This window comes from Dromaius novaehollandiae, chromosome 4 (genome assembly GCF_036370855.1).
Source record: "Dromaius novaehollandiae isolate bDroNov1 chromosome 4, bDroNov1.hap1, whole genome shotgun sequence".
NCBI lineage: Eukaryota > Metazoa > Chordata > Aves > Casuariiformes > Dromaiidae > Dromaius > Dromaius novaehollandiae.
Window position 1 is genome coordinate 77,653,725 of NC_088101.1, and position 17,522 is coordinate 77,671,246.

The 17,522-nt window shown below is 38.1% G+C and overlaps 1 protein-coding gene across 5 annotated transcripts in view; it reads right to left on the bottom strand.

The window, feature by feature from the left end:
* Positions 1-15,916, bottom strand: part of RGS12 (regulator of G protein signaling 12) — a 91,175-nt gene extending 75,259 nt beyond the window's left edge. For 2 of the 5 annotated variants that reach the window (XM_026121932.2, XM_064511487.1), the window contains exons 1-2: positions 15,728-15,913; positions 7,481-9,435 (exon numbers count right to left, since the gene is read on the bottom strand). In XM_026121932.2, coding sequence (XP_025977717.2) covers positions 7,481-9,337 — 1,857 coding nt within the window. In that variant the 5' untranslated portion in view covers positions 9,338-9,435; positions 15,728-15,913. Of the gene's footprint in view, positions 1-7,480; positions 9,436-15,727 lie in introns of all 5 variants that reach the window. The other 3 variants (XM_064511488.1, XM_026121930.2, XM_064511490.1) reach the window with 3 other exon arrangements.
* Between the last annotated feature and the right edge of the window lie 1,606 nt (positions 15,917-17,522).

Below are 17,522 nucleotides of genomic sequence, written 5' to 3' on the forward strand. Positions count from 1 at the left end.
TAAATTGTGGAATTTATTGTCATGTGACGCCAAAAGGATAAGTGAGTTCAAGGAACAAGAAATTGAGGAACACAGGCTCCTTAAGGTTATTAAACACAATGATGAGGATGCTGTCTCCACCTGAGGGAAGTCCCTAAACCACATGTTGCTGAAGATTAGAAGGCTATACCGCCAAAAGCACATGCTTCCCCCCTCCCACATTTTTTCTAAGCAGCTGCTCCCAACCACTGTCCAAAATCGACTTCAATACTGGACATCTCATCGGATACAAATGGATGTTCTTATTAGCTGATTACAAAATGAACGTTAACCATCAACATCATATGGCTATGAAAGAAGTAAATAAGAGGCATTATGCGAGGCATTCACAACAGATATAGGAAAACGTATACTACAGTTACAGAAAACCCTTACTAGGAAATCAGCATAAAATTTTATTCATTCATCACCAAGAAAGAATTTAAATTAGCATAGTTTCAGAAAAGGGCTACTAAAATTATCACGAGAATGAAAACCTTACATTCTGCAAGACAGAGACTAAGCTCTTCAGTCAAACAAAATGAAAGCTGGAAGAATATGATTTCTACGTAGAAACAAAAGGGGAAGCACTGAAGATAGAGAGTCACAAACTAAAGGAAACACTAGAAGAAGAAGAAATGGGTAGAAGGTGGCCATGACTAGAATTCAAACTGGAAAATAAATAAAGGTTTCTAACACCATAGTAGTGAGGTCCTGGGAAAATTTTCTTGTAGACATCTGGGTGCAAACAATTTTTTTTCCAAGGTGCAGCTAAGTGTACAAAACAGATGCCATGATTACCTGAAAGAGCTAGAACTTGATTTGATGATGCAGAATAGCCTTGTCCAGTACTATCTTTGCACATTTAATGATGCCTTAATGGCCTTTTTATTGATGGGACAAATGGTCAAGCCTTTCTCTTGAAGCTTCACATCTCCATGTTTCTATTGAAATACTTCAGATGTCCTTTAGAGACTCCAGGTTTACTTTTGTTAATTACAGGTCTTTATTCCACACTGATCTATTTCTTCTCCAGAAAAGAACAGGTATTTCACAGATCCTTTTCTTCTAGACTTTAAATCTCAACTGCAAGGAGACTGTGGTCTATCTGCCTACAACTGAAAACTCGGACAATAATCTGGCAGTTTCTTGTAACTGGAGCCATACTCACCCTGCCACTAACTGACAGGTCAGCCATGTCTTTACGGCTGCATACAGTAGAGACTAAATGTCATGAATTCACAGGCCTTGTTAAAAAAAAAGAAAAAAAAAGAAAAAAAAAGATTTTGTAATATATATGACAGGACACGTTCACTTTTGGGGCTATAAAGGTAACATAGCATTTAGATAGCCCAGAAAGTAATCTTACAATCTCTAATACTAAACTTTCTATGGTTATAACTTAAAATTAAACTATGTTTCATCACTTTCACAAGTCATTCTGTGCTAATTAGTCTTCTCTACACCATTTCTCCATCGTTTCTTAAGATGCTGCCTTTTCCTCTGCCCTCACAACTCAAAACTAACTCAGAAATCCTTAGGTGCTTGCATGTCCTTTTATTGTCATTATTTTAATTGGTTAACTGGAGTCTGAACCTACACTTGTTCCACAAAACATTAAAAGTCAGATGCAACAAAAAATTTGAAATCTCTAAGCAAGTAAACTTGAAATGAGAGAATTTTTCAAAGTCGATATTGCTCTAAAGACATATATCCTCCAGATTTTGTCTAATTTCTTTTTCACAGTAAAGCATTTAGCATTACTCTAGTTTTTTATACATTTTTAAAGATCCTAGAATTGTCCATTTAAAAAAAAAAAACTTTACTTTAGGAGATTACAGTACATATGAAAAAGCTGCATGAAATTACTAAACTTTTATTAGCTTTTCATTTTCACTTAACAAAATCTATCAGAGAACCTACTTGATATAAATGCCTCTTTGAAGATTAATTCACATTAGCACTATTCTCAGATCTAGTTTGGTGTTTGGGATTTCAGTTATATTCTTTCTAAGATATATATATGCATCTCAAATCATACCAAAGCCTATAATTCCAAAGGTTACCTTAAATTGTACCATGTAAGAATAGCAATCCAGCTGCCATTAATACCACTTTATAAACAGCTGGGGTAGAACAACTTAAACTAGTGAGCAAACAGAACTGTAGAGGAAAGGGAAAAAACATGTAATTATACAACAAAAAACAAATATGGGAAATACACAGCTTTTCCAACATTGTCTTTGCATCTAAAGTATCTGCACTTCAGTTAGTTCACCAGTTATCAACATTAAAAACTGAAATTTTTGCATTTGAAGTAAATGAAAAATTTTCACAAAACACCTATTCCATTCTTAACTTGAACAAGAGATCTTTTTTTTAGTAATACCTGCTTTAAAAACAAAGACCAACTCTAAAATAGCTGTATGTAAGCTTCTGACCAAAACAGTAAAAAAAAAAAAATGCTAAGCCACAAAACATTATCAAGCAAAGATGCCCACTGCATTGCTCACCTGTTTTCTCTGTTTTTTAAAGTTTTTACAATATTTTCAGTAGCTTAAATCATGATAGTTATAAAACAGCTGGCAAACTTTTCAGTTATAAAAAATGGCCCCTTGGATAGTATTATTTGTAAACTTATTAAAATTACAATATTATTTGTAATAATACTGTCCAGGAGACCAAAGTCCTGAAGAAGCACAGGTCTGAGGACATTCACTTAAAATTTCTATAAATTGAAGAAGATACATACCTCAGAAAATGTGAGTCTCAGACAGTAAGTTAATCCATTTTTTCTTCCTCTAAGATCTAGAAATAGCATCCATTTACAAATTCACACTCTTCATGAGAAAAGTGTTTCTAAAAATGAATACTCAAAAATTAAAATAGGTTTATAAATTACTTTTTAATGGATTTGTCATATCCACTTGAAACAGACCTAGTACACAAATACAAGTGATGAAGCTTTGCTGGTAAAATGGGCTGTGATCTTAAATGTTATACTAGCTTCTACAACATTAAAATAGACTTTCTTCTTTAAAAAAAAAAAAAAGTGAGAGGTCAACAGCTAGGCCTCCGTCCTCACGAAGAGAAAACTCAAAATCAAAACTGACTGTTATGAGGCTTTCCAGTAGAAAAAGGAGTATTTTCCCAGTAAAACTTAATTTAAAACAGTAACGGTTAGACATATTTTTGGCCAGGCCCTAGCTTGAAAACAGAGAGTGAGGGTTGAACAAAATCAAATGTATTAGACTAATTTAGTCCAGAGGGAAAGGAATGCCTCCCTGTTCAGCAATTCCTCAAATCCCTTGCCAATTCTAATATCCCCTGAAGTTTTCAGATTTCTTACAGTGCTTTTCTTTTGCATAACCCAAAATTATGCAAACCGATGTGAGCAGGTAAATGACTGAAACTTAATGGGATGCTGAAGACAGTGGAAAGAACAAGACAACAGCAAAGTACGACAACACAGAAGGAATAACAGACAAAGCTCAGGAGAAGAAAAGAGCAGCAATTATTCCATTCCCACCGAAAGCATAACCAGATCCTCCACATGCTAGTCTCATAGACCTCACTAGACCACACACCCCTGCCCAGTACAAGCCTTAGAGTAATTCAGAAGCTTCTCACTACAAGAAATATTCCCTTGTCATTCTGAAATTCAAAGCCCCATAATACAATCCTTATTTTCAGTGAATCTCAATAACATCATCAGGACTCCCACCATTAGTTTTAGACTAATAATCTTCTAAGAGCCTACAGGAATCAAGGAGAGCCTCCAAAAAAGTCTCATAGGATTCTTCAGGAGAAATCTGTTCTCATGAAACTTTTCAGATACACAGGGAAGATGAACTTCAGTGTAGGAAATAACAACTGTAGAAGTGCTTGCGATTAGAGATACCTTCCTACAGATCTCAGTCAGAAAAGGTGGAATAGAACCAAAATTTCTCTGATGAACTCACAATTCTCCTCTTCCATATATAATGATCATTTAAAAGCCAAAGATTTCAGATCGACAAAAATATGGCAATTGATAAAGTACATGAGAGTTCAATAACTTAAGGATGAAATCAATAACATTTGAAAGCAAAACAAAAAAACCTCACACTATTCAGTAACATTTAATCAAATCAGGTGATTTTAACTTTCTTGTAAGAATTTGTACTTATATAGAACTTTAAAGTGTTTTGTATCACTGTAAAGTATATCAATATAGAAGAACTGAGTTTTTTCCATACACTAAAGGGAACACAAAGCTCAGAAAAACAGTTTACTTGCCTGTAACATGAAGTCTGAAACTCCATACATTCCTAGCCACAAGATACAGTTCCCAGGTCCAGTTCTGAACGTGCAACTTGAAATAGTTATGATCACTGGGGCTCTCTCGCACCTACTCTTGTGTTCTGCACAATTCACAAATGTTTTGCAGGTGCAGCTATAAAATCAGGAAAGAGTTTATGGGCCATTAGCACTGTACAGTGCAGCATACGCTCCTGTACTACATGCTGTGGTCACCACTGCTTGCCTGCACAACTGTTCTCCTAGATCAGAACTGCATCCAGTCATTTGAGGTCTTTCCCCAACACCTATCAAGAGCGAATGTAATGAAGGCTCCATGGAAGACAACAAGCAATGTGGATGTGCAGAGTTCATCTCAAAGAACTCTAGCTTTGGTAACCTCTTCTCCCTCTAGTGGTTTCTGCACATGCCCATTTGCGGGATATATTACCCTTCAGTACTAATGTAAAAGACAAATAAAAAAACTCAATTAAAAAGCAATTTAAGGACTGCTCTGCCAAATTAAGCATTAGACTGAGCCACTAGGTTGTAAAAATATCGATGGAATCCCAGGTGGCCACTTTATATACTTCTATGACTGGAATGTGTCTGAGCATGCTGCGTAAAATCAGTCCTTACCACTTAAAAAGGTCACAGTAAGCTGAGGATGTATAATTTTCTTGAATACAGCATCTAACCCATCCGAATGATGTTTTGGAAAAGACTATTTCAACTCTTTTCTCCACACAAAGCAAGAAAGAGTCTGAATTTCTGATTATCATTCTATTACGAAAGTGAATTCGTGCTCTAATACACAAGAAAATATATTTTCCTTATTTCTGCAGTACCTACAGAAGTACAGAGGTATGCTCATCAATAACATAATATCCTATAACTGTTTTCATTAAAGATTTAAAATGAGAACATAGTACTACTTCATCTTTATGACTTATTCTGAATCCTGATCAATGCTTACAACCCATCCTTGTAAATGATTTCAAGACTTTCATGAGCATTTTAAATGTATTTTTTGCAAACAAATTTGTTATTAATCAGAGAACAGAAAACCTATTTTATTAGTAAATAGACTTAAAAGGGAAAAATAATTGAAGGATTTTGAGTGAGAACATATATTCTAGTATATGCTGATTTGGGTGACACAGTAGGTGATAAGTTTTTACTGTTTACTCACATATAGCACATCTTTCATTTTAAGGTGCAAATTTTTCTAAGAAAATGTCATTAATGTACTCTTGACTTCCATGAAATAAATGGTTCGAGCTTTTCAAAAAATTTTCTTGAGTTTTAAATCTGAAAAAATCCAACCGATATTACAATCATGGACAGCGTTTCAGACACGAACTTGCCGCGCAGACCCATTAGGAGTTTCCACAGTGTCCCTTGGCAGCTGCTGCAGTAACCGTAGCTGAAGCTCTCCGGTCTCCAAAGAGCAGTTGGGATCAGCATCCATAATGCATCCATACGAGCGCTGCATTCACGGAAGCCTTTCCCTTGGTCTGCCAGCAGAGCACTTGGCAAGCAGACCATGAGGTATATGTAGTCATTGGGGCAGCAAAGAGAATTGGAAAGTAGGTGTTTGGGCATGGGAGACATTGTTTATAAATTAAATTAAATGTTTCTGTTCAGATTATTTCTATTTCTGTTTTTTGAAAAGTGAGAATCACCTTATACTTAAGACCACTTGACATTCAGGTCATTACTTTCAGTCTGGAAAAGATTGTTTGCTGTAGCAGTCAGGTTATATTAAAAATACATGAATGCATTACTAGTATATTATACACTAGTTTATTTGTCTTATTATTTTCAGCATACGAAGTGTAAAAAGGAATGTATGTGACAGCTGTTGGCTCCACAGTGTAAGAAAAACATTAAAAATGAATTTCTCCTTCCATGCCAAAAACAAAATGTTCTAAAATTCTGCATTCTACCCCAAAAATATCTATATGCCTGAGTGTCACAATGCAAAGATTTTGCCTGTAACAGTTTCAAATAACTAACAAAACTCTACTGTCACCCCCTTTATATAGTCCACTGTACCTTTTTCCTCAATGAGCAGCAGTTAGATATTTTTAATCAGGTGAAAAAAATATTTTTTCAAAAATAATTAGGATAGCATGATGGTAACTTGAATCAATTATACAAGCAATACTTCCTGATGAAAGAACAGGTCTTCTTGAGGACTAATTTGGCAAATAAGATTCTGTCTTTCCCTGGAGTCAGGAAATGTTTTAAACATAACTCTTTGCCACTAACTCTTTTAGTACAAGATCAATGACTTCCACTAGAATCCCAGCTACCAACACCAGACTCCCAGGAGGTTAGTCCTTCAACAGGAAAAAGTGTACGTAGCAAAGGGAATGGTATCTAACTATGTTGGACACCTACTGCATCCTTTTTTAAAAATCTTCTTGCTTTGGTTTATAGAAATCTGCCAGTAGACAAAACAAGCCTACAGACAGCACTCAAAGACATTGGAATAAAATTTGAAATGCAACTTCCTGGTAACATGCTAGATTTGTGACCTAGTAATGGACACTAATACTCATCAATAATGACTATCCTTTGATGTAGTTTTAGCACCACTTTTATTGACAGATTTGCTGGAGTGAATATTTATGATCATAAAATAATCTTATTTTGGTAAAGTTAAAAGTTTATAGCATCAGATTTTGACAAATGATTAGTCCACATATCTATAAAAATAGGTATCACTAAAATAACAACATTATTACAGCAAGCTTTTTAGAAGCCAGCCTTCTAAAAAAAAAGGAGCCAGACTGAAGATCCAGTCTGTTTCCTTTCTTTAGTTGCTGGAGGTCAAAAGGAACTGAAGTTGCTAGAATGTCATGTCTCCTTTTATTGTAATGCCACTACAACATTTGGAAACAATGGAGAAATAAGAAGAAATATGAGAAAGCTCTAACAGACACCACTTCCAGCAGAAGTACAATTCCAGAGCTGCACTCAATTAAACAGGAATATGCAAACCCCCTACAAAGCAGAAAGATCCATATTATTTTCACCAAAAATTTATAAATAATAGCATACATGTTCAAATTTTATTACACATATAATGAATGGGGTTAAAAATATCAGAGGCTATCTGTTTGGGGGGAGGGATTGTTTGCTTGTTTTTAAATAACCAGTATCAACACATTCTTACCTTTTTATCTTCTTTAGACTTCCTAATAAAGTGCTGAGGGCCAAACTTGTTTTGCATGCAAAACATCTTCTTAGACCATTCATTTTTATGAGATTTTAACTGTGGCTGGCCAAAAGTGCCGTCGACTCTGTATCTGTCAGCGGGAATCTTACTCATTGGAGGGGGGAGAGTTCCACAGTTAACGCTTGACCAGCCATCTGTAGAATCCGTGTAAGACTCCTGGTCGCTAGCGTTGCCGTGTTGCCATTCTTGTAACACATGCACAGGCAACCATCTTTGATTGCCTATGCCTGCAGCACTTTTCTTAGATGGGGGTACTGAATTTCGAGCAGAAACCAGTGGAACTTCAATACGAGCAGAAGGACTTAAGTGTTTGTTTAAATTTTGGGATTTATCATTCTGAATTACTTCTAAAGGAATGTTTCCTTCTTGTTCATGACAGAAGCCATTCCAATGGGAAGCAGACTGATTTTGTCCCCTTCCTACTGGATTTTCCCACATACTGTTAGGAATATGTTTACTTGGATTGCTTCCTAAATCAACCACTAAAACTCTATTATTCTTCTCCTCTTGATTAAAATTTCCAATTCCACTATCACTGTTACTGCTTGTACTATTATTCTGATGAGCATCTGCATCACCATCAAGAAAAGCCCTTGCACGCATTCCCTCAATCAATTCCCCCATATCCCTGTAAAGGACAGAAATAAACTGAAGAACAGGTAGAGATGACGTTGGAAATTCTAGACAGCCATTTGTGTCTGGATCTGCTGTACATTCCAGTCCAAAACGTCTTGCTATGCCTTGGTGAATTTTATGATGAAATAATTCAGGATCCACCATAAACACGTGGCAAGATGTCCTCAGAACCCCTTCATCTTCCTGAGCCAAGCTTGCATCATCATTTGTCTGCATCGTAACCAGTCCAAAGAATCTTCGGTCATCCGGGCAAACAGCGCTGAATGCCAGCTTCTCTGCAGGATATTCTGCCACCACACCTGATTTGTCACTGCAGAGCTGAATACAGTCATGCATAATCTTCATCATCACTAATGAATGGATTTTTTGCTCTGCTCGCAGACGTCGCATGCATCCACGAATAGCCTGCAAACTCTCGTTTTCCAAATTTGAGGTTGTTGAAGGAAGTTCAATTGAGCCTAGGTAACCTACAATCATGGCAACATTTAAAATGCTTGCATCTAATCCAAAGTCTTCGGCGCTCTCCAGTCCAATTCTAAAAACTGAATCATCATTCAGGACTTTGGATATTTCTTCCTTGGACAGTAGGTTTGGGTTGTTTATACTTTCATTTCCAGTTTCAAATTTAATAGCAGCAGAATCTGAAAACGATCTTTGTTTTGGGGTCAAAGTCTCTGAGTTACCAGCACAAAGAGAAGGATTCTCAAAGATCATGTTGAAAATGCCACCAGACTGCATTTCTTCGACAACTTTCTCTGCTCTATTTATACCTAGAGCTTTGGAGTCAGGTTTTGGTTTCAGCCAGCCCTTTCCATCATAAAAACCAACTTCTTCATCACTAGAACATGAATCTATATGACTAATCCCTTCAGCAATGACCATGTGCAGCACTCCAGAACATTTTCCTATAAGTTTCACCACATCTTCATGAGAGGCTTTTTTCACATTAATTTCATTAACTGCAAATATTTGATCTCCTGCTTTAAGTCCAACATAATCTGCAGGGCTTCCTTTCATAACACAACTAAGAATACAAGGAGCTTGTCCGGAAAGGGTAAACCCATAGCCAGCTCTTCCTCTTGCAACTTCCACACTTCTTATCCGAGGAGGAGCATGCATGTTGAGTCGACGTTTGACTGTCTCCCCCGGCCTATACATCTTGGGTTTTTCTCCTGGAGCATGAAAGTTTTTAATTAGTCCAGCTTTTTGTCATGTTTCACACTACATAAGTTATGACTCCTTCAACTGATGAAGCTCTAAGGAAAAAAAAAAAACAGAGACATTTGAATTTTCACACATATTTCAGCTTTTTTGTTCCTTTTACTGTTCAGAAATACCATTACTGAACTCCACCAAAAACTATTACCAGAGAAATAACACAACACTCGAAACAATTTGAAAAGGGCAGGTATCACAGTCTTCATTTTACTTATAACAGAGCAGTAGTAAAGGCAAATAAAGTGTTTGTCCAAAATGACAAAGCAACTTGATGACAAAACTAAGAACAGAATTTAAGTCTTTTGATGTACAGCCGAGTGTTTTCATACTCCATCCTATTGCTTCTTTCCTAACTCCATCATTTTACCTACTATTCAATAGACTTCTGGCTTACTGCACCATTGTGACACCAACACATCCCGTAGCACAGTGAAAATCCTGGATGAGATTCATCTGTCCTCTCCCAGGCACCTTAAAGTCAGAGATTAAACTGATCTAATCAGCTATAGCCCACTCTCCCTTTCTACTCAGTGTAGAGACACACGTACCAAAGGTATCCATCTAAAATATATTAGATAAATTACCCCTGCATTTGCCCGTTTCTCTCCACTGACTCTAAAAGCAGCTTAAGATAAGTAACTCAGACTTTGATTTTCACATATGTATTTCTTTTATATCTGTAACACCACCAAATGCACACTCAAATGATGTATTAGACAAAAGGAACACAAAATCATGTTTATTCTGTTACAATAATTTGATAAATTTACTCAAAAATAACATCAGAAAACAAGCACTATAAAAATTGCATTTCAGTCAGTCATTCCAGCATCCATTTGTTTTAGATAAAAATTAAAAAAGAACTCCATAGGCTCTCAGTATTAATCCTGTCGGCGGTAGAATCACGATTTTATGACTAAGATGAAGCAGCTTTATAAAAAGAGATAGAAATAATAGATTTCATTAAATTTTGGTGCTGACACTGAAGTCTGGATGTCTTGTTCAAATGAACTCAGGTAAATTCCATTATTTTAGATGTGTTTCCTTCACTAAGCAGATTAAAATGCCTAAAAAAGATTTCACATAAATAACAGAAATGGCAACTTATTCAATTTTTGAAATTATCCACTTGCTGCATGATATGAACTCTTGCTTCCAGAGATCTGGAGTATGAGCAACTGAATTAACTGGACGACTACAGCTACGTAAAATTGAAATAAATTAAGTCTGAGCAAGTGAGAACTAATTTGAAAATAATTATTTCTCAGAGCTAGACCATGGACTACTCATGACTTGATCACCTTTTAACATACTTAAACTGTATAATATACTTGAAAATGGGCAATGTTTTATATAGGTAGATAGATACAAATATATACACTCAGCTCTCACAGATGGACACTTTTGCTTATTTTATCTAAAAAGTTAAAATTAGCAGTCTCTGACCCACTACTTGCTAGGAAAAAAATACCAAGAAGTCCTTCTGACGTTGCTCTGAGGTCCTGGATTTTTTTCTTTTTTTAAGGAAAAGAAAAAGTCTGCCATAAAGACATGCAGTGTGATGCAATCCACACCACATTATTCGCATTATTTTCTGCCCAGGAAAGAATAGAAAATAAGGGCCAGTCCTTCAGATGTTCCACAGAAACAAAATATATATAATTTAGTATCTAACTCTTAACTACTAAAGCATTTTAGCTCTTTGATTACCAAATTAAAAATACATGAACTGTGAGAGATTGCTTCCCACTTTCTTATTCTTTGGAAATTGGTTCTGCTAAACTGGAAAGCTTCCAGGTCAAAATCCAACTACAGGATGCGACTCCTTTAGGAATCTTCCAAATCCTAAATAGGGCAGGCTTCAAAACAGTACACAAGACATTCAGTTGGTTTTGTTTTGGGGTTTTAGCTTTTATTTTTTTGAACAAAGGGACATAAGTTTTTTACAGTCTCCAGGGAGCAGCTGTGACCGTTCAATATAGAACATTTTCTGCAAATTGTTTTAGCATAGCAGTTATCTAGCTTCCATAACAATAGTTCCTCTATAATTTCAGAAAAGAGGTTAGCTTTGAAAAGTAATGAAACTTCACACTTAACCTTTGGATGGAAATCACAATACAAGAAATGCTTCCCAAACATTATGCAAACTCACATACTGCTATAAAAGACCCCAGTCAACCTGCATCCAGTCTTGTACCTTAAATAGAGATTCACCTTATCCCCACAAGGCTAAACTTATGAACTAAGAGATCAGTGTGCATTCTGCTATCTATAATTAGGTCTGGTACTTTCTGAGAATAATAATTAAATATTAATAAATCTTTTCAAAATAAACTTCTTCAAACAAAAAATAAAACAACAAATGTCCAACAGTAAATAAAAAACTGCTATTTGAGAGCATGAATAGATACATACTTTAATTTGTCTTTCAGGGATTATTTCTATTCTTGATTGTCTTGAAAATACCCCAGTATGTCTCTTGGGTATATTCCAACAGTGCACTGCTAAACTGGTCAACTGTACTGCACAGTAATTTCTGGCACCTAAAAGCATGGTACTAGCTTGCAAGGGAAAAGAAACAATTATAAGAGTATTAGATTATAAATAATCTGATCAAAAAATAGAGTGAAAAGCAATACTTGCTAAAGTTTAAGACACAGTATTGTAATGTTGAAGGGGCTGATAAGAAAAAACAGATTTTCTATCCGTCTGATCTATAAAAAAAAAACAGGAGCTACTGCAAAAAACTATGATGAAAATGTACTTAGGCTGTTCTTGGAAAAAAACAAATCTCAGTGCTCTCCTACCTCACAATTCTGCATTTGCTATGACACAATTCTATTTTACTCCACTCACAAACCAGTATCTTTTTGCTTTCCTAAACTATGCCCCTTACATCAAGCATTTATTCCAGATGATAAGCACTGGTAAGGAAACATCATTCCTATACGTATGGCCATATGTTAAAAAAAAATAGCAGGCTGCTTATACCACATTACTTTTCTCTAATAACGAAGTTCCAGCGGTGTAAAGACTTCCAGCTATTAATTTATTTGCATAATTTTGTGTGTGAAAAGTTAGGAAGTACTTCAACACTAAAGAGCATTTTGCTATTAAAGTATGTATATTAAAAAATAAGAAAAAAGAAAACTGTATTACATCATTGAAAAAGCCTTCACTTCCCAAACTCAGTAGCCTGATATTACTGTGCGTTATTTTTGCCTATTACACTCATGAGAAATAACAGCTCACTCAATTTATCTAGGAAACTTCAGGACAAAGAACAAATGTAGCTCTTCTGCAAGAACCCTATGCATTCAAATATGTTTTACTATAATGGTATGACAGACTACCTGAAAAATTACAAAAACAATGTTTCTCATGTCCAGAGAGATTCCAAGAGAGAGTAGTTGAGCTACAAACTGTTAACAAACTAGTTGTAAAAATGTACACCTTATAGCCTGATTTCAAAACTAAATTACCTAATTGTGTAAGTTTTATTCTTATTTCTTCGCAGACTTGAAACCTGTAGCTATAGAAAGATGTAACAGAAAAAATAAGTACAAATTTCCAGTTTAAAAATAATTCTATATCTGAATGTTTACTGTAAAAAATTACAAAATGTGTAGTATAAATAATGAAATACAGACTTTTTAGTTGCAGTGATACAAATCTTTGAATAAATACATACGTTTTTACTAAAAGCATGAAATTCTTAGTGAATGATATAACCTGAAAAATGTCCTGAATAACCAAAGATAAAGTGATTTTAGCTGTGATTTTCAGTAAAATTAAATGCTGAATCTTATCAAGCCTACCAATTATATACTACCGTAATTACTTCTAATAACTCTAGCACTGAATTTTGTTAATTTGGTAGCATAACTACATTTGATCATATATAGTATGCCAGAAAATGGTTGCACCCCGATACTAGACACGGCCAGGCTTACTTTGATTTCAAGGTATCACTAAGCATGCAAACATAAATCTCAAAGAGAAAAAGACTGTACAATATCAAAAAACATGCACCTCATAAGTATTTGTCAGGAGGATATATGCATTTTAAAGGAGAAAACAGACCTGTAACAGCAGAATAGTTTGTAATACATAGTAACTAAATCTTAAGCAAATTATATTAGTTAGTGACATTTCAATATACTTGTTAAAACACTGAAAAGATAAAATTACTATTATGATTGGAGAAAGGTTTAGCAAACTTGTACCAACACAACTTAGTAATATGATACAGAACAAATACAGTTTAACAACTATAAAATACTTCACAGCACACTTCAGACAGAAACACCACCACATACAATTAAAGAGTTGTTCAAGTACGCGAAACAGCATAGTTTGCCTATATACATCAGCTTTGTCATAAAACAGCAAAATGAAATGAAATGGTTGAGCTTTCTGCCAGCATATATTTTGCTCTACCATTTCAATCAATTATTTTTTTGAGATGTAAAACACCACACATACCAGTTACATCTGAGCTGTACTTTATCCCACAAACATTGCATTCCTTTGTGTATTGGTTTTTTTTAAATATCCATGCTAGCTTTTCATACCACTTTTCAAACCCTTTACTACAGAGAAAATACTACTTGCTTATGTATTTCCAGGGGAGAGAGGTAGCTTGTTTCCTGCTTCTGCTCTTGTTAACTCATAGCAACAAAAAGAGCAAACAGAAACAGGAGACATATTCATAAGTTAGACTATAGCCTAACAGTGACAGAAGGCAGTGAGGGAGCATGTGAAAATTAAGACTACAGTACTGACCACCAGTCTATTTTGAAAAGCCTTTGGAAATAAGCTGATACTCAGCACTACAGTATCCATGCTAATGTGCTTTTTTTTTTTTTTTTTTTTTTTTTGAAAAGCAAAAAAGCAGTTGGTTTCGTTTGGTTTTTCAGTAGGGAGACTCTAAGATGATAACCTGTGGGAAGGAAGCACACAGAGGGGAGAGGTCATCTCTTTACCCTTGGTCATATCTTTACATTAAGCATCGCAAAAGAGTCGTCAGCATAGGAGCCGCTCATTAATGCACAACTGCAAGTACTTCCACAACTGATGCCACTACGAAGCTCAAATGAAGTTAAAAGACTTGGTTTCTGCTCACTATTAAAATGTGGTACACGTTTATAGGCAAGCTGCACAAAAGGAATAACAGCACAAACTGTGGAAGACATTACCAGTCGTTTAAGAACTTGGGTGGGACAATATTTTGATAAAAATGTTTATCAACATCTGACAATTGGCACAACATAATACTATTATATGTCCTGTATAAGCAGGAACCGCTTTGCGAGAAAATACTTAGGTGTACCTCGTGTCACGAGAACTACTCACTTTAATTAGTAACAGCAGACTAAAAAATATTTAATAGAACCCTCTTCTCAAACTGAAGCCAAAGTATAAAATGTAAAAAACACAAACAGAACACTTGCTGTTTTGTTTGACAACAGTCACACCAAAGGTTTCTAAAGCTGTTGCGTCAACAGGCATGTATTTATCATTCAGGTTGCTTAAAAATTAAAGTTTAATTAAAGTCCCTCCTGACAACAAATAAGTTACACGAAAGGATTGTGCTGGCGGTAAGGCTTTTTGTTTTCTTCTTCTTTTCTTATAAACGCGCTCCAAAACAGTTGGGATGCCTCGGGAAAATAAATAAATAAAAAGGGGCATTTGAAGACGAAGCAGCGGCAGGCGACTCTGCTCAGGGCTGGAACAGCCGGGAGAGGCGTGTGGCGGCTGCGCGGGCCAGCAGGTCTCCCAAACCCAAACTTTGGGCTAGGCACGGGGCGAGAGGCGCCGCACACAAAAGCCGCGCGAGGCCGGGTGCCGCCCTCAGCAGCGGCGGCGGCGGCGGCAGCATCCCGCCGGCACCGCCGCCCGCCCCGGGCAACGGTCGGCGCGCGCGGCGCCGTTGTTACTCATTAACCGCCCTCCGCCAGCGCCGCTTCCCAGGAGGGTGGAGCCGCGGGGAGGGGAGAAGTGGCACCTGAGCCAGCGGGGGCGGTTTGAAAAATCAAGCGGCAAAAGAAGCCGGGAGGCCAAGGGGCACCCCCGCCCCCCGCCGCGGAGGGGCGCCGCTGCCCGCCCCCCCCTCAGCGCTGCCCGCGGCGGGTCGCCGGCAGAGGGGCGGCGCGGCTGCTGCCCTCCCCCTCCGCCGGGATCCCCTCCCCCACTCGGCTCCCCTCACGACGCCCATCTGCCGCCGCCCCCCCTCCCACCACAACCCGAGCGGGGTCCCGGGCCAGCTGCGAGGGGGAGGGGAAAGCCGGGAGGCGGGGGTGGGGGCTCCCCCCTCGAAGACCCACTCACCTCCGTCCCCCAGGACTCCGGCTACTCTACTGAGGCACCAGCTCCCCCGGTCACCGAGGAGACGGGCGCCGGGCTCCGCCGCGCAGCGCTCCGGCCACTGGCTGCGAGGAGCTGTCAGTCACCGCACTCACCCGGCAGGGGTGGCGGTCGGGTTCCCGGACAGAGAAAGGGGAGAGACAATGCCGCGCGCCAAGGAACTACAGCTCCCAGCGTGCCTCGCGGGCCGCCGGCTCCCTGCGGCAGCGGGGAGCGGGCCGCGCGGGGCATGCTGGGCCGCGTAGTTCCTTACCCCCCCCAGCAGCCTCGCAAGGGCGCGGTGGGCAGCGGGCGCCCCGCCCCCTCGCGGCCCCGTGGGGCGGGGGAGCGCGCAGGCGCGCGCTGGCGGCGGCCGTTGGAACGGACGGCTGTTGAGCAGGGAGGTGGTGAGAGGAGCACCAAGCAGGTATGTCACTCCTCTGCGGCCCAGGGGGGAGAGCGACCCGGACCCTGCGGGGTTACAGGTAAAGATACAAGTGGGAGTGAGCGTTAGGTTCAACCGTTAAACCACCACGTGAGGACGAGGAGGTAGGTGAAGCACTGCTTGAGTAATCAGGAGTCCAAAGGGCAAGACTGTGCCCCAGCTAGGTGGCAAAAACTTCCCCTTTACACAGATTAAGCAAAGAATTAACCAAGTAGGTCTGACTTTCTTACAGAACATGAAAAAGTTTTGTGATCTGTTTATACTTTACAAAAGTTTGTGATCTCTGATTGCAAACAAGATAGTGGTAGACAGCCTTTGCACATAGGGGATTCCTTCATGTCAATGTTATTTATCTCTGTGCACCAAAAACATGAAAAGGGAACTGAACCGACTAGCAACTACTGAAGGGGAATGCCTGCCCTTTAAATTGCTTTCAAAGCTTTTCATCCTCCAGAGCAAGAGACAGCTACCACAACTCATTACTGCTGGCATGTCTGTAAGAAACCTTTTAAAATTTAAAATAGTGACTTGACTGTTTAACTTCAGTAATTTTTCTAATTCTTATCCAGTCAGCCTTGGAAAAAGTGTTTCTTAATATCTCTTTTGCTTTCTAAGATGTTTACAGTAACCGGAGAGTTCAAGAAAAACAAAAACACACAAAATACTTTGGAAAAATAAAGGACTGCTCCACCACTCCCTCTCCCACCTTCTAATTCTGCTGTTATTTTCTTTGTCAGTCAATCCCAAGGAGATTTCTACCAACATGAAACTTTTCAGATCCACTTAGATCTCAATGTTGTTATTCCTCTGATCAGGTTTTATGGGAAAAGTTTGCAGAGAGGAAAACAACTTAATAAAATAAACAGTATTTCATTTTCTCAACCTCGGACATCTTGGTAAATTAGTGTAAAATGACAAGATGATGGACCTGCTAACTTCTCCAGACATGCTGTGCATGTTCCCATAAAGGTAATTATCTGTCCTTTAGGGGAGACTAAAATTTCAAAACATAGAAAAAGAAATTGATTGATTTTTAACCTCATAAATGATAACTTCTTTCAGGTGTGGTATAGTAATTATTTTAAAAATATTCTTTAGATATCTAAATTTGCCCAGGCAAGCTACAGTTGTTCATCTTTGGCTGGGGAGATTTCATAGGGCCAAGAATTGCCTTCTACAACCAAAAGCTGATGTTTTTTGTTACCACCCCTTAATAGCTAGATTATCTCCAGCTTCCATATGCGGTTGTTAAGGTTGTCTTTTGCCACTGTCTTCCATGCTGCCTCAACAGATCTAATGTTGACTTACGCTAGCCAGTTCGCCTACAGAAGGGAA